General features: G+C 40.5%; 1 protein-coding gene across 2 annotated transcripts in view; it reads right to left on the bottom strand.

Annotated features, from left to right (window-relative positions):
• Positions 1–20,059, bottom strand: part of LOC310952235 (synaptotagmin-2-like) — a 59,983-nt gene that overhangs the window by 7,096 nt on the left and 32,828 nt on the right. The window contains exons 1-4 of one of the 2 annotated variants that reach the window (XM_083920791.1): positions 19,742–19,905; positions 5,510–5,725; positions 5,003–5,163; positions 95–232 (exon numbers count right to left, since the gene is read on the bottom strand). In XM_083920791.1, the coding sequence (XP_083776917.1) occupies positions 95–232; positions 5,003–5,163; positions 5,510–5,705 (495 nt within the window). In that variant the 5' untranslated portion in view covers positions 5,706–5,725; positions 19,742–19,905. Of the gene's footprint in view, positions 1–94; positions 233–5,002; positions 5,164–5,509; positions 5,726–19,741; positions 19,906–20,059 lie in introns of those variants that run through there. The other variant, XM_083920790.1, reaches the window with a different exon arrangement.

The raw sequence follows: 20,059 nt of genomic DNA, 5'->3' as shown, positions 1-20,059 counted from the left end.
CGTTAATCGGCTTTGAAAAGAACAGCCCAAAGGCTCTTTGTTTGGAAAAAAAATGTAAAAATGTAAAATAAACGGTGCTGTAAACAGTGCTCGCCTTGTTCTCCTGGAAGTCATAATCGATGGAGTACTGCAGCTTCCCAAGCTTCTCTTTCTCCTTCACTTCTTCCTCTTTCTCATCTCCAGTCAGTCCAGGTTCCACATCATCTTCTTCATCGTCGTCATCCTGTTGTTTCTGCACAGACACAGAGGCGGCACAGGAAGAGGAGTGAGAGGGCGTTTCTGAGGTGGCGGCTGTGCTGAACACTAAACCTCGGGCATCAGCAGTCGGGTTAGCCACAGCACCTACCTGCCACTTACCCCCCGCTCACCCCGGTGCTACTAGTGCAATCTGTTCATCGATGACCACGGTTGCAACCTGACTTGATTTCACTATTTCTTGGGTGACACCATTTGCTGTTTTCTTTTTCTTTTTTCATTATGAGATTACAGGTATGATAAAATCTGCTAAAATCAGACGTAGGGAAATTCTCTTTGGCTAGAAATGATTGTCGAAATGCCATTTCAATAGAACTCTGTGTTATTGTGGGAAGAGTGGAGAGAGATAGAAAGAGAGTGAGATAATCAACAGAAATATAACAGTCAATGTACAGGGGGTGGACAGAAAAACAGGAATACCTCACATTATATTACAATCTAACATAACAGCCATGCAAAAACCTCTGGAAGTTCTCCTTTTCACTCATAAAAATTGTGAAACATTTTCAAATCAATATGACTCAGTTGTGTAGCTGCCTGTAATTGTGATATTACAAGAGGTGGAAAAAATAACAGGAAAATGACATGAAACAGGACTTTGAAGGACTTTAAAGGAACTGCATCGTGTTTACACAGGCAGCTAAACAAATCCAAGATATGACTCATCCCAAATGAGTCATATTAACTTGTTAAAAAAAAGTCTTAAAAAATCGTGATGGCATATCCCACACAGCGAAAAACTGCATCAGCAGTGCTGAGGCAAAGTCGCAAGTCAGTCGACTGAAAGACATTATGGGCTATTATTGCAAAAGCTCCACAAAGTGCATCGTTTTGACACAAAAGCGACCAGTCTTAACTAGTATTTATTGCAGAGCTGTTGCACTGCATTGCACTATAATGTGAGGCATTCTTGTTATATTACCCAGCCCGTGTACAGCATTTCAAACACAAGCTTTCACAAGAAACGCCCTTCCTGAGAGAAACTGAAGGTCAGCGCTATGAGGAGTAGATGAGGAATTGATCAAACCCCTGACGCAGTGATTCCTGACACTTTTTCTTGAAAAGCTTGCAATCTTGCTAAAACTGCAGCAGGCAGAATATCCTCCATCTGATCATGTAAGCTGCTTGACAAACAGGTTTATTTCAAGTCACACAATATTACTGCTTGCTCCTGACAGTCTCATTAATATGTTTACACTGCTGATAGGATTTTGCTGCTATTATTGTACTCTGGCCTGATTATTGCGGCTAACTGAATTGCTGATATATTTCACAATTTATTCCAAACAGACTCCAGATTTTTCCAGTTGATATTCTAATGTGAATTATTGTGACTCTTGATCACATGCTGGAACAAAAATCAGCACTTTACGACACTTAACTGCCCCTTTAATTGATGAAGAAGATAAATCAATCTTTACATCGCACCCAGTGACTCTTCAGTCTTTTATCTCTTTAGAGGCTGTCGTGACTAATCAATTTGAGCTATTTGTTCTGATAAGAATATTAAAGTAAACTTTCATTTCTGATACTGTATGAAGCTGGATAATATCTCAGTATGGCCTACTTTCCTATGGCTGTCTTCTTGAAAAAACACTGATGTCTTCGTTAGACTGGAGGGTCCAGCTACTCACTGATGAGCTGGAAGAGGAACAGGGCACACACACAGAGAATACACACACAATCCCACTCACTACACAACATACTGTGCTGCGCATACACACACACACACACTCACACACACACATACATATACACACACACACACACACACACACACACACACACACACGCACGCACACATGCACACACACACGCACACGCACACGCACACGCACACACATTTGCTTACATGCAGGCTCTCAAGCATGCTTCAAATTCTCTCTCACACCCCCACATTATCCTTAAATGTGGCATTCTCTATCTTTATTGTGGTAAATGCTTTTCATTCAAGCATGCCAGGCCACACAATGCAGGATCCAAGTTTCTTTCTGATGGCAAATGTAAAATGAATTACCTTATAATTTCTGACAACTGATAAAAGTGGATGTTTAAAAAAACAAAAACAAAATAAAAACAACCTTTTCAACAATTTTTTTGTAAGTCCCAAAAATGTCTATACACGTGTTCTGAGTGAAATGTATACATCCATGAAGGGCTCATGCTATATTGAGAATTTCCAGTTGTTCTCAAACTTCCAGTGGGGGTTCAAAGATAAAGACATGGTTTGTCTGAATGTATGCCCTTTGGTTAACTCGATGGGGTGAATTGCGAGCTCACCACTGAGGGTTTATCAAACAGATATATGTGTTGAAACAGCCAGTTTATTGTAGCTTTAATGGATCGACAGACATCATTCCAAGTCAAGCGTGGGCAAACATTCTGGCCCACCATTTCTCCTCAATGAGACCAAAGTGCTTCAGGGAGGGGGAGGGGGGGGGGGGGGGGGTCAATGACTGTCACCTAGTATGTCAGCAGCATGGGTCATCCAGGAAAGTTACTCTCAAGTCAAGTTGTGGCCATTCAATGGAACCTACTGCAAGGGAATATGCTGGTCTTTGTCAAGGGATACAAACAGCTTTATCTGTCGTGGAACTCGGAGCGTGTTTGCACGAGTGGGGCACAGCGTGTTAATTTCAGACCCACATCGATGTATCTCTGGAGATGATTGCAGTTTTTGGTTGTGTTGCACAATTGAGGCCTTTCATGGTGGAAACATGCTCAAAGCTCTCAGATAGGTAAAGTTCCAGCTTATTATTTGACAAATATCCAGCTTACCCCTTGCACATGCATGTTAGTGATCTCTAGTGAGTTGCTGAGTGCACTCGTCATTCAAAGGCTCAACCATAGGATGAGTTTCTTTTTACAAACCATTGACATTTAAACACGTCTTTGCTCTGTAATTTTTGCCAAAAATTGCAATCTCTACATATTCAAGACATAGCAGTTGGTGCGGCATATCAGTTCAGTGTATTTTGCGAAGCAGCTTAATCGCTCCCATAGATTCCTCAAGCACCCGCAGCACCTAAGCTTGCAAAAAACTAAGGAAGCCATAGCACTCATTGTCATCATCACTGCAATCCAACCCATTTCAAGCCCAGCCCACCCCCCACCACCGCTCCCCCCCTGCCCTGGTCTGCGCTTACTCAGAGCAGAGAGGGGCGCTGCGTGCTATCAGACCTACCGTAGGCAGAGAAGTCCACCACAGTCAAGATACACGGAGCACACATAAGACACAAAGCAGGAAGGAGGAGAGCAGAGACAGAGGAAGAGATTGAACTCACAGCAGACACCAAAGAAGTGTAATCACAGCAAATGTAGTCAGCTACACTGTAGGGAGCGAGGAAAATGACAGATATAGAAGACTCCTCATTAGCACAATCATATCTTGTGCAGCAGCAGAGCCATCAGGTTTTAAAATAATTCCATTTTTAAATATAGCCTTATTGTACTTTGTCAAATCATCAATCAAGTATGTGAAAGAATAATAATTATAGGGCCCAAAACAACAGCATTGTGTTAAGTACTAATTTTCATAATTACTCTTTCACAACTGGGAAAACAATGTTTGGGCTGAATAGATAAGAGTCCTGTCATTTTCCACTTTAATCCCAAAACACAAGAGCAACAATAACATTAATGACAAATACATTAAATAATAACAAAAAAAAAGAAAGAGAAAAATGAAAAATAATCATGGTGGATAAAGAATGTAATTAACACCTGCGGAGAATTCACTCATTATCATGTCATTTAATACATTTCAAACAGGAAACTTGTTACTAGGGCTGCACAATTGGGTCAATTCAATACTAAAAAATCAATACTAAGATCTCAATTATTCATCCCGATTATTCATTGATTGTAGGGACAAAATATTTTTATTTCACTTTCAAATTGAATTAACACAGCACTGCTTTCACGTCCACGTTGTGCTACATTCCTGCTAATCTACAAATATTTGCATCAACGTAAGTCTTTATTCATAGTGTATCCCCTAGAAGCAAAATACTGTATAAATAAACTTGTACCAGAAATTTTTACCCAAAATTAAATCAACAGAGCACTGCTTACACTTTCACTTTCCCGTTATGATCTAAAATAGACTTAGAATAAGCTTCTTCTTCACCTGAATTCAGTGCATCTCCTTGGAGAAAATGTACACAATATTGTACCCAAAAGGGACTAGCTCTTCCTCTTCTGTTCCAGACATTTGAGTTTAATTTTGACTGTGTATATTACTCTTCTACTCTATGCAGCAGTCGCAACATTCAGGAAGGTTTGTCACAGGATGTAGCTGCAGACAGCTTCCCGAAGTTGAACCCAAATCAACTCGATCCCCCTCTGGTGGCTGCCTTTTAGTTTAGGAAACATTACATTTGATACGCAGCAGAGATTTCTCGAAATGGAGCATGCATTTTAAACGTCAATATGGCAGTCAATCATGTTAATTTAATTGGGGGTAGCCAAAATCGTGTTCGTGGTTAATATTCGATTAATTGTGCAGCCTTTCTTGTTGCTTGAATAAAATTGTAACACAAAGACGATAATTTATTATATAATTAGCTGAGTCAAGTGTATTACTGCATGCATGTTTTTCTATCTATTCAAGTCCAAAGCTACACTGTTATCCAAACAGCTGTTATATAATAAACATAAACAGGTCTGCTGTGATTTGCTTTGCTTCGTATACAGTGTAGGTGTAAATCCCCTCGGCTATGATGCAATCTCCCACGGAAGAACATACCTCTCCCCCTTTCATGTTCTTCATTCCCATGTCACCCTTCCCCTTCTTGCCCTTCTTGTTCTTCTTCTTCTTGCAACAGCATTTCTTGATGATGCAGAAGCAGCATGTTAGAATGAGTAAAGCAGCGACCACGGCAATGGCAATGATGGCCCAGGACGGCACTGAAGAGAATATACAGGCCGATGCATAGATGGCACATCCACACCCAGAAAGAGAAGAAAGAAGCAAATAGTTTGACATTTGACCAACCAATCATTTAGCCTACTCCATGTCATGTCCTGGGCCAAATATATTTAGTGAGAGGTGCTAGGTTAGCAATTATATTGGGTGAAAATTAGATTTATCTGCCATTAGGAAGGCCAGCCAGTGATCAATACTGAATAAAGACATTATGAGGCTGCCAATGCCTGAAGCTAAAGAGAAAATCTAATTCCAAAATCATTGCTTAGAGTCACATCAATATAAGTTGGTTGATCAGGACAGGTTTAGGTTTTGTCTGGCACTCACGTGGTATCTTGTCGATTTCATTTAAGAACTTGTTTTTGATCTCGTCGAAGGCATCGTTTTTGTCGACCGGTTCAGTGGAGTTGTCAGCAGAGACTAATGCGACGGGGGCTGGAGTCACAGTCAAGGCACTGGCCCCCGTTGGGTTAGCAGCTACCATGGGTGTTGTCTGATGCTTGAACAAGTTCCACTTCGTCATTTAAGCTGCACACACAGTCCCTGAAAAACAGCATGAAAACACTGTCATTAAGAGGGAGCTTCATTTTATTCCACTTGTGTGTCAAAATTCGCATGCAGGTATCGCGGGCGGGGTGGGGGGGTGGACTTGAAGCTCTGAGTAGTTCAGCTAGTTTTCACATTTCTGTAACCATTTGAAAAAATAAAAAATACACAGGATGCAAGTTTGTGTGAGAAAAATAATAATAAATCTGATATGGTGTTTGTTTAACTTAGTGCCTAAATGGATATATATTAAGTCTGTTGCGTTTCATGTTAATAGAGCTATTTTAAGATTGGCCTTTCAGACACCAAGCAGAGCCATCCTGAGTCATCCAAGCAAAGGATATAGATTTTTTCTTTAAAAACTGTTTTTGCTTCTCTCTTTATTGGTTTTCTCCAGTTTATCTCACAGCCTAAAGACCTACAGTTGGGTACCTATATTCCTTGTATGATATATAAAAATGTTTACTGTCAGTGTTATTAGCCACTACAATAAAGGCTTTTTTATATTTCCTTACTCGTTGTCATTTTGGAGTGCCTGGATTACCTCCCTGTTCACCAGTCACCTCACGCTCATTCTTTTGAAATTTCTCTAAATAATGAAAAAGGTTTAAAAGGTGGCTGTAGCACAGGTAAGGACTGCCAGCTGTTACAAGATTGGTGGTTTGATCCCTATTCCCTGTCTACATGACAGCAAAAAACGGAACCCTATATTCCTCCTTATAAGTCTGTATGCATGGGAGAAAAATGTAAGTAGTTTTGGACAAAAGTGCCAAATAAATGTAATGAAATATGAGCTTCAGTTATATTTTCTGCATCTGCTGCTGGTATTGAGAGAGTATATCTTCAAAGGGTCGCCTGAGCCACTAATCCTTTCTTCTACATCTGCCACAAGAGCAAACATAGCCAGACAAACAAACTGAAACTGGTTGTGCTAGATGTGCCACTACTATAACTATGTGTCCCCAGCTCGATGGATGCAAATGCTGGTGTCTCTTACATGGTGTTAGTTAAGCTCTCTTAATCAGGAGGCATTCATTGAGAACAAGCTTTTTTTTTTTTTTGTTATCACAAAATGACAATTGAGTCCAGCAAACAGTCATTACACACATACATAAGTACACACTAATTAAAATATTCAAACGTTTTTATACTTAAGTCCGCTAGAGGAATCAGTGTCTCTAACTTTGATTCTTTGTTTTGTAGTCCATTCCAGTAGTGAGGTGCAAAGTGCAAAATAACATTGCATGAAAAAAAAACATTTTTGTTGATCAAAATATTGTGCTGTTACACCCCAAAAACTTAATTCAAATGATCTAAATTTCTAGTTAAAACGTTGTCTTGATGTTTCAAACGTGGATGTCATTCAGTCATTGGTGTGATGGTGAGTTGAATGATTACAGTATGACCAAAACAGGGAATTGTTTAATACATCCAGCTCAAATCATCTATTTGCCAAAGGCCTATCTGTCCAACAGCTGAAATGTATCCATGTCAAAAATAGAGAAACAACAAAGATAGCTGGAAGCACATGGCTTACAAAAAAGACATTATCTATCGAAGCTTCTGATGGGCACACATCACTCTTAAACCCACATACTGTACTGCATACAAATGGTGAAAAGAAGCAGCTCAGATACATCATGCAGAGAGGCAATCACAGGCAATTTCAAGATTTCACACAACATAAAAATAAATTCCTCTTAAGTTCCATGCTTCAAACTTATTTTATTATTTTCTTAATAAAGGTTCACTATTGAAATATTCTGCTTGATCTACTATAAGGCAGCTTTTTATTTTTTTTATCATGAAGATCATGCAAGACTAGTCCTTGTATAAACTACTTTATGTTTTTATACATAAAAAATACATTTGCAAGTAAAGACAACTTTCTTTAATTATGTAAGTCAAGAAAGACAAGCAGGTTTTGCAATGATTTTAAGCCATATGTCTGAAAGTGTAGTTACTTAAACCACACATGGTTGATTTGATAATTGACTACATTTCAGTTTCTATAAAAAATAAATTACACTTGGGACTCTTATTGCAATGTCGACTAGTTCAGTCCTCTTTCTCCTTACGAACCCTGATTTTAGTTTAACAGGTTAGCCTGGGGCCTGGGGCCTTAGTAGGCTTCTAAGGGCGCACTCACACTGTCCGTCCGTACCATGCCCCGTGCTTTAGGGTACTTGTCCCCCCCCTTCCTCTCCCCCCGCGGCCCAGGCCCGTTGTACTCACATTACCTAAGCCTCAGCTCGAATGTGTCTTGCTTGCCCATACGTCATCACGTCGTAACACGTCACACGCATTGATTGACATCATCGCGATGCGTCGCTTTGTTTACAAATCTTTCCATAGAACTCAGAGTTTTTGTGCGTTTTGTCCGACTGTTTATGAATATTTTCATCCGACCAAATCTGCAGTACACACTCCACCTCAGCATCACACCAAGGGGAACCTTTTGCCGCCATTGTTTTAAATGTCCGCGTATGGTCCGTCATTCTTTTTTCTATGTCCGAAGACGCGCACATAAAATTATGTCAGAACCGCCGTAGGCCTCGTGCTTTGCACGTGCCCACGCTCGTGCTCGTACATGTGCAAACGTGCTTTACAAAAGCCCACCTCTCCCAAACAAGCCGTGGACGGCAAACGGGCCGTGGATGGCAATCGTGCCGCTCCTAGGCGCGGTACGGTTCCACTCAAACTGGTCAAACGAACTAGATTTTAGCCGTGAAATGTCCTGGAGCACGGTACGGATGGACAGTGTGAGTGTGCCCTAAAGGGCCAGAGCTGATCTGGTCCAGGACCCAACCCACAACACCCATGGTTGCTGACCATAAACTGTATAAAAGAGATGTTTTTGACTACCGTTTTGAAACCTAAAATTTGGCATTTTGGCCATTGCCATCTTATTTTTTTTTTACCCCGACGTGACCATATTTGGACAAGAAGGCGGAGCTGGGGTGGAGTTCTAAGCTGTGCTCTGCTATAATTTCAAATGGTGCTGTGCTAAGCTAAAAGGTAAAGAGGCAAACTGTCTATTTTCATCTAGCTTAGGGGGGTTATTTTGGGGGCCCATAACTGGAGTCCTGAATGCTGGTGCCATTTACTGCAGTGGCAAAGAGCCAGTTGAAAATTGTCAGTTTCTCTTAACTTACCAGCTAACACTAGCTAGCTAACATTAGCTTTGTTAGAAACGTGCAACCCAGCACTGAGCATTTGTAGGTGACCAAAATTACAATTACCCTACCTAATAAAGTGAAAACATACCGTAAGAGAGTCCTAAGACTTTAAAAGACCCAAAGCAGCTTACAGCTATTTTAAGGCACATAAGGTTGTGGATAAGCATTATTAAGGCTTTATACTGTCACTAGCATGGGGACCTGTCAACCACAAGTTACAGTCTGTGTTCTCGATCATGTTATTTGAGGCTGGAGATTGGTGATTTTGTTTGTTCATATTCTGGAACCCGCAGCTCCTCCCACTTTACAATTACAGAACTGAGTAAAAAACAAGATCATTGTTTATTGCGTGGGTGTACCTAAGAAGATTGGCTGGGTTTACATGAATATATTTTGTTAAGGAAATAATTCTTAATTAACAATGTACTGTATAGAGGATATAGGATATTGTGACAGATCACAAGTGACTAATACACTGAAAATCATTTGTAAAGTCATTTGATACATTGGTTATATTGTCCACAGTATGATAAAGCGTTATATCATAAGAGTTTCACACCTATCCAACTCCTAATAAACGAAGTGCCAAACAACTGTGACAAAGTTTTGGAACAATAGGACAAAGCTGTTTTTCATGACTTAACTGTACACTTTGGCTTTGTTATAATCAGTCCATGTCCACTGAGGGGGTGCACAAGAATGTATTCAATAAAATGATTGATTATGAAAGTCTACACTACAGTCTTTCACTTTACAGTGTTTCTAACATACTGTGTTGTGAAAGTCAGAGGACAATAATTTAAGATCTGGCAGTATTTATGGGAAATAACTATCAATTCTCAATTTATCGCACATTTGTTTCGTCTGGACGATGCCCTGGCCTGTACTCAAGTCAACAGTCCCTGACCAGGAAAGGTGTTTAACTGTAGAAACAACAAAATGAACTACAAGTCATTGTCGAGTGGTGTCTCCACAAGCCAAACAAATGTTCAATCAGAGTGCTTATCGGTTCCAGAAATCACAGTGTGACAAGTGTAGCAGAAAGCAGCCTGCCGACAGAGCGATGAGTGATTGGGCGGGACCTCCATTCAGAAAGCATTGAAAGATGATAAGCATAACAAGAGGAGACTTCTGCTGCTGATTTTATAAAAGTCATGGTGATACGGGCAAAAAAGAGAAAGGAATTTCGTGGTTCTCTAGTGCCAATTCTCCAAGTTGGTGCCAGAGATTCGGCCTCTATTTATTGCCACTTATGAATTATTTAAATTGAGGCTGACAGTGGGAAGGGTGTGCTTATATTATTCAGGGGCCAGTACCAGCTTTTACATCTTAAAATACATGTCTTAAATAACTTGTGCTGCTGTTATGTAGGTTTATGTTACAACACCTTATGATAATATACTGAGATGGAAATTGAACAATTATACTGAAAGAATACTGAGAAAATGACTGAATCATTTTGACCCTCACTGTCTCCGCCCTCTCTATAAAAAAAACATTACTGTACAATATTGTGACCAATGTTAAAAGCATCCACTTACATCTGAGGTTTATGTGCATTTTATCCTGTATGTCCCTCACATCAGGCCAAGCCAGACCAACTCAATTAACATTCATGGATATGTGCTCAAGCCTTTTATCTCCTTCACTCTGAGGGCAACAGTGAGGAAGGACTGAGAAGACACAGACTTAAGCTATTGTTTTATGACAGCCATTAGTTCTCCTTCGGAGCCAGCTTTTAATGCTCACTCCAGACAAATCTACATAAACCGATCTTTCTTCGAAGAAGGAAGTCTTTCACCTTCAATCTTTTTTTTTTATGAATTATTTGTTGGCTGAGGCCGCCAAAAGGCAGGATTTCTAGCTCATCAAAACAAAGTAGGTCACAATAGCTCAATCACAAAATCTCTATATAAATAGAGGCAAAAATGCTCAATAGCAAATATAGCTGTTTTAATCATTTAAATATAACAGAAACAAAACTCAGAGTCTACAGCCATGTTAGCAACAAGACTGCACAATAGCCGCGTTTCCATCAAACACTTTCGTTATAGTACATTACCCATATGGACACGTACCTAAACACTAGACCTGTTTTGGCTTTCAACAGACGGTACAGGTGGGGTACATCCACAACTTGGACATTCAAAAATAACTCTTCTTATGTGTAAGGGTACTGACCTGAACCGGACCGCTCTGTGGAATAGCAGGAATAATGTACATACAACGTACATGCAACAAAATCTCAATTGCGTTTCAAGGGAAATTCATTTTTCAGTGACTGGCGCATGTTGTTTTTTTTGTGCTATGAGTAAATTGTGTATAAAAATAAGTTTTTTTGTTATATAAATCAAGTTACTTGTGTAGGTTAAGTACATCACGTAAACAAGACCCATCCATCCACCAAAAACTTGTACCTGGGTAGACTTTGATTAGAATCAAATTTGTGATACCTCAAAGATAAATGTAATCCCTCAAAATGTAATTGAGAATGCAGTTTTGTTGTATAGGAACAGTTTTGCATGTATGCAAGGTAACATTTGATCATTTGCAGTAAACACAAAGTACAGCTGAGGCTGATGGGAGTGTCATTAGTTGTGTAGGTAATAACTTAAACCAAAGTATTGGACAAATGTTACTATTTGACATGAATGCAGTATGGTGAAAAGTGTAGGCATCTCTAAATAATTACAATGAATCCTGAATCCATCAATCCATCAAATAATTGTTGAGACATTTTACCCTAAAAGTAAGAGAAGTCATATGATACATCTGAGAACCATTCATTTCTGTACAAAATGTTCCAATCCATTTTGTAGATTGAGATATTCCACTGGATAAGTGAAAATGTTCTCTTGCTTGTGACTCAAGAGGAAAAGTCAGGGGATCAACAATGTCATTAAGATTCATTCTCTGAGGAGCATGAACATCTATTGTTGCGATATTTTAGTCTGGACCAGAGCGATGGACCACTCAAAACTGCTACTACTACTACTACGATCTATCTATATAGATATGATACTATAGTCAGATATATAATAGATAGCGGTCGATTGTAGGTTAATGCAACAGTTCCCACACTTGTATAAAGCTTATGTCAAGTTATAACATGGGAGGTCGTCAGTTCGAAGAAGAAGAAGAAGAAGAAGAAGAAGAAGAAGAAGAAGAAGAAGAAGAAGAAGAAGAAGAATTACTTTATTTATCCCGCAACGGGGAAATTCAATCCCTGAACCAGCAGATTAAATCAGGGAAAGGAAATACTGGAGGAATGCATGTCCCCATTTGTCGTTACCACCACTGAGATGCCCTTGAGCTAGGCTCTTAACCTCCATCTGCTCCAGTGAAGCAGCAAGGTGACCAGATCAGACTGTGGTGGTACTGGGCAGCTTCCAGGTATAAATGTGTGAGTCACTGCGTGAGTGTGGATCAGGGGGATCCTGAACGAAGTAAACGTTCCTAAAGATAAACACAAGTCAAAAATAAACCTCTTATCTAATATGCATTTCATATAATACTCAATTACTGAAATCTGTGGGAGTTTTGAGCTCCATCTCCCACTGTGGGTCTCATTTCGTTAGCGTTTGAGTCATCAGAATATGTTGAAACAAAATGGCTCAGCTCCCCGGGCCTGGAGCAGCGCAGCTATGGGCATGATCCGGCCCTTATCACTAAACACACTGCTCCGAGTTGGATGGGGATCAAGCACTTTTATCTTTAGTGCACAAACAAACAGGGTGTAGCCACCACACGTAATAACAAGGCAATTTTACTGAGACGTTAACAGTGATATATAAGGTGTCTCTGAAAGACTATCAGCCACATGAGACACATGAAGGTGCAATAGAATATGGAAACAGGGAGAGACTTGTTGTGTGCTTCTTTCATTCCAAGGGCACTAAACAGATTTTCTTTTTTTTAAGAACGCAGCCATCTTCAAAAAGGATTAAACAACTATTTTGCTGTTTTGGTAGTAATAAACATACATTAAATTAGTGCTGTTCCCAAGTAAAAACACTGAATTCATATAACCAGAAACAGTATACACAGGAAAAACTTGCTTAATTATAGCTGATATTAGGGACATCTTCTTAAAACAGACAAATAATTCTCTAACTTAGGTATTTGCACCTTATCCTATGTGATTTGCAATGAGAGCAGATTCATTTTATCTTGATTCTTACCTTTACAGTATATCATAAGTTCACTGCTTTGACATCATTTCTTTTGTCTGACAGTATAGTTTAAAGTATTTTTTCAGGTACCTTTGTGCCATTATTACACACAGTGGAGTGATTACAGCGAAACGAGGGAAAGAGAGATGCGATAGAGGTCCCCTGCTGGACTCGAATCAGAGACATCGTGGTTCTCGGTCAGTGTCGACCCCTAAGCTATGGGGGTGCAGCTTGCAGTATATTTGATGGGCTGAACTGGATATGTTTTATGTAATAAATAAGGGTGTACAAGCTAAATAACATTAGCAGGAGTTATTTTAATGATCATGCACTCCTCCTAAGTGCTCCTACTTAATTACCTCCCACCTGTCAAACTCTAATTATAATAACTACATCTCCTTGCTTTTCATAAACACATGACTAAGAAATGCTCCTTCTTTATCTGATGCCATGCGTGATGACCTACTGACCATATAGTGTGACATCCTTCCCAGTGACAGGAAAACCCAGCCTGAGGGGGGGGGGGGGGGGGGTTATTGAAGGCTTATTAGCACCCAGGTCAGATACAAGAGGAAACAACCTAAGGAGAGTGAACTAAAGCCATGCAGCTGTTTCATTACACAACAACAAGTACCCTGAACAGCAATTAATTAACATTCTTCAGCCAGACGGCAAAGTCCTGTTGTTTTCCCCCGGCCCTTACAACTTGCCTCTACATCAGTTCACACAGCTGTCTGCAAGTTGCCAATCTATTCAGATATTTGTAGCTTTTTGGGGTTTTACATTTCAACTTATATTTGCTTCATATGAAATATAAAGCAGCACATTGTGTGAAACCTTAGAATCTCAGCAGACGCTTCCAAAATGGCTTCTGTAAAAGGAGAGAAAACTGGTCAGGGGGTTATGTGACTGCAGCTCGGGGCAATAGTCAGAAGCAGTGGTGTGGAAAATTAAGTATTGAATATTAGTCACTGTGAAAGGTTGTTGTATTCAAAGAGAAAGAGCAGCAATGGCTCACCGGTCATCATAGGCCACCAGACAACCAAGGTCCTCAAAAGATATAAGGTAATCTGAATAATGTGACCCTGATGAAATCATTCAGCCCCCACTGAGGCCCCTGCCATCTGTGACATTACGGGTTATGTGTGGGCGGGTAGAGTGCTTGGCCCCCAGCTGTAGTAGCTGTGCATCTTGTGCAGCTTCATTTCCTCTAAGTCTCACTAATGTGATTGCTATAGTAAACTGGGTTGGATTATTTATAAATGTACAAGTTGTTAGTAATTTCTTAAAGTACTAGAGAGACTGTTAATTTGATCATTTCAGATTAGGGCAAATGCTACTTTTATGCAAACTGGTATATCTTTTACAGTGGGGCCGATTATCTCTTTCTGAGAAGCTGCATGTATGCGTACGTGTGTGCTCTCACTTTGTATTTGCCTCTTTCATCTAAATCCCACTGAGCTATTTTAAGATGTGCTCCATATCAAGGATATCATTTAAAAGGTAATTGTTCAAAGGCATCACGCGCATCTTGAATTTATGATAAACACACTGGAAGAAACCGGGAAGAGAATATTGGCTCGACTACCGCTGAGTCACAGTTGACCTCTGATCCGTCTGGACTCGATTTCAGCTGAAAATGTGTACTGGAACATTTAGAGAACAAGGGGCACAGTATTTTATTAGATCCATCAGACAGGGCATTACTGTAGTCCGAAAAGCAGAGCTGAGATGGTGGAGTTGTTTCAATTAGAGATAATGTGCAGCTTTGTTCCTGAACTCTTGCTACTCTATGGTAATTCACCCCTGCTGAAATGGACTTGGGGCTTCCACAGTCATAATGGTCTCATTTTGGCCGAGTTTTAATAGGATTACAGGGGGGATGCTGATGGCTGCCTTGCTTGTTATTTACCAATGAAGGATGAGATAGTGTGCAGAAGTTTGCCTGAGCTGAACCTTAGTATATATAAGTATATAAGTATATTCAGTTGTATAAGCAGGGAAATTCATTATAATGATAGAATTGTGATAATCAGAGTTTCTACTATTGTTCATTAAATGAACTCAATATAATGCTAAAACATTTACTAAATGGTCAGCATTCTCTTCCTTAATGCAAATTTAACATATTGAGCTGATAGGTGCCACTGACTCTGCATCATCAGCCCATTTACATTGTAGTCTTTAGAGCTGCTAGTTGCATCTTTCTGTGCTTTTTCATTGCTGTTTTGAACCACGCTGCATACAGACATCTCGTCTTGTGCACATACAGTCAGTGTACAGTCCTGGATGGATCTCAGCTGGCTTGCATAGTTAAATAAATGCCAAGTGTGTGGCAGAGACATATTCCTGCAAGGTAGCCTGCTGTAGATGCAAAGAACTCCATCTTTTGCCATTCCATGGTAGAGAGCCAAGAGACAGACAAAATGTGCCAGAGCCAGATTCTGAAATTCTTGACCAAGAGCTTTCCATTCTCGAGCCCACAATACATAAATGAGAAAGTGCCAGGCATCTGTCTGGATGTTGTAATGTGACCTAACAGTAATTAAGCCATTAAATTCAGCTAACAAGACACTGACTGCAATGATCATCAAAATCTAGCCAGCCATCTCTCTTTTTAAGGTGCGTAGAGCCCCTTTCACACATGCACCGCAAACCTGAGCTAATTTAGACATTTCCTGGAGCAGCTGTATGTGGGAACGCAAATGTCCAATTCAGTTAGATTGGACATCAACCAGACTTTAATTCAGAGGCAGCGAGTGGGCGTGTTGATGCACGATTCAATCATGAGAAGACGAGATTCAGGAACTTCTGCCTTAGCCAGAATAGTCAGACAAATTCAGGAGCAGCAAGAGAAATGGTTGTTTGTTTAAGACCAAATTAAAACTGGCTGTGGTGTAATCCGCGTCAGGTCTTGCCTTCTGCTCGTTATACCCCTGCACCCTCCCTCGCCTAAACCAGTGTGAGTGTTTCTAGAGAGTGAGAATGTGTCTTATATCCTGTTGTGTGCTACATGTGTGAAAGGGCAACTACGGACAATGTCTGGATCTATTTTGCTGGACATTGCCAGGAGGAAACAGCTTATGTTACCATTCATTTTGGTCAATGAGGAACATATAGCCTAATCCTTAAAGGCATAACCTGTAGTTCATTTTGGCATTACTGTTAGCTTTGATAAACCTTACAATTTTAATAATTTTTTAAAGGCTTATTTCACTGATGCCAAACTTGCTTTTATTTTTTCTTCCTTAAATGAACTAATAGAATTTGTATTTTTTCAGGTCAACACTGTGGCAATAAACTTTTCTGCAATCTCTCTACCAAAAAACCAACAGACTGAATGACATTTACACATTCGCTCTGTGACTGATCTGCAACACAGTCAGCAGAACTGCTTATAATGCTGTCCAGGACAGGACATTTACCGACCCGTGTTTAGCCTCAGGGCTACACAAACGCTCAGAATGCAAACATACACAATATAAGCATCCACAAAGAAAAAAAAGACTGTGACCATAAATTAGAGATGTCGATATGGCAATTACACCTTTATGTCAACAAAATGCAAGTGCATCAGGAAATCCTGCTGGTGCCACTGCTGATCTGAGGGCAGCAGCTGAGATAAGGATGTCAAAAGGTGCCTTGAGCATCATCTCACTAAAGAGAATTAGTCTCTCCCTCATATATCTCATTGTGTGCTGACCCAAACGGTGGTCCAGAGAGGCTCATTTACAAACCTGCTTGTGTAGATAAAACAATGCTTATTCTCACCTGCAGCTGAATGTGACTCAGCTATTATCAGGAGGGATCCTTGAAAAGGAGGTGGGAGGTGCCAGGGTTTGAATGCTGAGCGAGGAGCTGCAGGGATCATTTACAGCCAGTTGCCATACATTCTCCCTCTCTCCCTCAGCACAACCCCTTTCCCTGTCCCCTGATAGGTCGATTAATCATTCTGTCACAGAGATAGTGACCCAATCTGCATGTAAGGCTGTGTGGAGAAACTGTGAAAGAGGAGAGGGCCCCTGCAGTACTGCAGATAGGCCACATCTAATGACATTTTTGAGAGGGAAATTAAGACTTTAATAGGAAATGTCTTTCAAAGTTAAAGGAATAGTTTGAGATTTGATTTTGAGTGGAGAGTTTTATGTGAAGATCAATATCACTCTCATGTCTGTCCATTAAATATTAAGCTATAACCAGGGACCAGTTAGCTTAGCATAAAGACTGGAAACAGGCGAAACAGCTAGCTGGGCTCTGTCAAAGGGTAAAGGAAAATCCGGGCTCAGGAAGTTGCTGGTCCCAGCCAGGAAATAGTCTGGCAAATAAAAGTAATTAAATATAAATAAAAATATAAATATTATTGATGAATTAGTCATCGTTGGGCGGAGCCAGGCTAACTGATTCTCCCTGCTTCCAGTCTTTTGTGCTTTGTACAGAAATAAACGTGGTTTCGATCTTCTCATCTAACACTTTGAATAAGTGTATTTCCGAAAAATGTCAAACTATTCCTTTAAACTAACCACTGAATATATGTGCAACTTTCAATACAGAAAATCTCAGCATGAAATTCAAAAGTTTTGCTGTAACACAGTAGGCGTTACACAAAACATCTCCAGTATGATGAAACACACCAAAAATATGCTTGACAACAAAGTGTCACCCTGCTCTGTAGCATGATCTCTGTGACCATCACGATTCAGACCATCTCCTCCGAGAGGCTAGATGGTGAGAAAATAAAATGCTGCTAGAGGTCTCAAAACAAAAATTGGCATGTTTTTCTCCCTCTGGAGATTAAAGAGTGGTGAAAGTGCCCCATCAGCGCAGCAGGATGCTGTTACTGGTGAAAGCATCTGACCGTTTAACACTGAAGCTCTCTATCTGCCATCGTCTGCCAGCAACACACCATCAAATGGGCTAGGGCTAGGACTGGGAAAGCTCAGCTCTCACCTGGAGTGAGAAACTGACAGTGGCTGAGCAATCAGAATGATAGTTGTGCTAATGTGCCAGAGACAAAATCACTGACTCATTCTCAGAGTCCAATATGGGTGGTTTTCTTCAATTTAAACATACTTCTGCTCTTGGAATACGTTAAAGGAAGAAGAGAAGAAATATTTAAACCTAATGAAGCGGCAAGAGGTAGGAAAACAAGGGTGATGTGGGTGCAAGAGGGCACACCCACTCAAGCAAGACACTCTAGGAGGCTGCGCTGTTAGAATAAGCCTCTTTTATTTCTCTTCTTCTTTGAGCAGTTCTCAGCAATCGGGCACCAGCTGGCTTCTTGGAGGGAGCCAAGAGAAAAAAAGAAATAAGATTTGGGAACTTCAAAGCATCCTCTCATTTTTCTGGTTATGTATGAGAGACTCGGAGAGTATTTCTCAGTGTGAGAGCCAATGGGAGCGGCAGCCTGAGGTACGGACTTAATGAGCCTGTCTGAATGTTTTAGAGCCTGACAAAAAAAGCACCTTCAGAGCATGCTCAGTATCAAAAAGTCTCCCGCACTCAGGATATTGGAGGAGTAAACATGTATGCAGGTACCCAGCTGTATATACATATAATATGATCCCTCACATCCTCCACTGTTTGTTTACTACACTCCTGAAACCTGAGTGGTCATGTGATGGCACCAAATACAAGCCATTGACTGTATCTGATAATTACAACACCAGAGACTCTCGAGGGAGAATGAACCTGCTTTATATTTCAAGATGTTACTTCAGGACGCATATCAAAGAATAATTCTCTTTGTGCATAATGAGAAAATGGTGTTATATTTGGATTTGTTTTGCGGGGGGTACACACCGGTCTAAAAACATCAACAGCATTTTAAAAATAATACCCCATCTATTCATAGTTAGTTTGTTACAATGAATTTGAATTTAATTAAATCAAATGAAAACTCTGTTAATGATGATCCGGAATTAGACCTGCAAAAGTCAACATGAGCTATAGCAGCCCAGGATAGGCTTTGTCCTTGGTACTGTCACCTCAGTGCTGCCTGTGCTATATGTCCCGTGAGAGACAGCAGAAAAAAAAGAGCATCCTGCAGCACTTTATAAAATCCCCACCCTCTACTCTCTATACTCCTCAGCTCAACTGTCAGCCTCTTTATGTCTGACTACTCACTCTCATAAAGATAACGAGCACCGGGGTTTTAGTCTGTTTTGTTACATTGCAGATACAATACAATAAACCTGAGATATTTTTGGTTAATGTGCCATTTTTTTTGGCTTCAGTTGTTTTATTTCTGTGTGTTCACAAGAGACGCCGGTGTTGCTACAGAGGTAAGCAGAGCATCTGTCAACAGGGCAGCCTCCTGGACACTCTCCAAGAAAGAGGTACTACACCCGCCTGGCTAGCTAAATGAGGCATGATCAATGAGAATAATCTAGATCCAAAGCTACCCCCCACTCTCCCCCTTTCTAAAAACATTCCCTAGTATAGAATCAGGACCGATAGCACACAAAATGGGTGAAGACATGGTCTACAGCTGGATCCTGGGGCAGATCAGGACCCAGAGGGTGTTCGGTATTCCCTTTACGAGGCTTATGAATTATCACTGAGTAAAGTTTGGATCACATGCACCAGGAAGTAACATGCACACGGCACCTGCATTATGGTAAAACCAACAAAAAGGAAGCCGCCTGTAAAAAGCACCACCTCACCTTAAATGCCTATAACTCTATTCCAGATTCCTTAAAGGAAGTGTCCAAGCAATGCTGAGAAGAGAGTTGATACGCCCTTACCAGCACTACTGTAATTCCGTAATCCTGTTCTCCACAAGAGGCTAACCCATTCACCAAAGAGGCACTTAGGGTTAATGTTACAATGCCTTAATAACGTCCCTCGACCGCTCTCCCATCAGCACCAGAAACTGCAGTCCTCTTCGCACTGTTACCACTGCAGCACTACTTGTTCTCTCATACACACACACACACACGTACACACGCTCACTCATTCTCTCGGTGACTACCCCCACCTCT

Source organism: Echiichthys vipera (assembly GCF_963691815.1).
Source record: "Echiichthys vipera genome assembly, chromosome: 9".
In the NCBI taxonomy this organism is placed as follows: domain Eukaryota; kingdom Metazoa; phylum Chordata; class Actinopteri; order Perciformes; family Trachinidae; genus Echiichthys; species Echiichthys vipera.
Note: the sequence above shows the minus strand (reverse complement) of the source record. Positions and strands in the feature narration are given on the sequence as shown.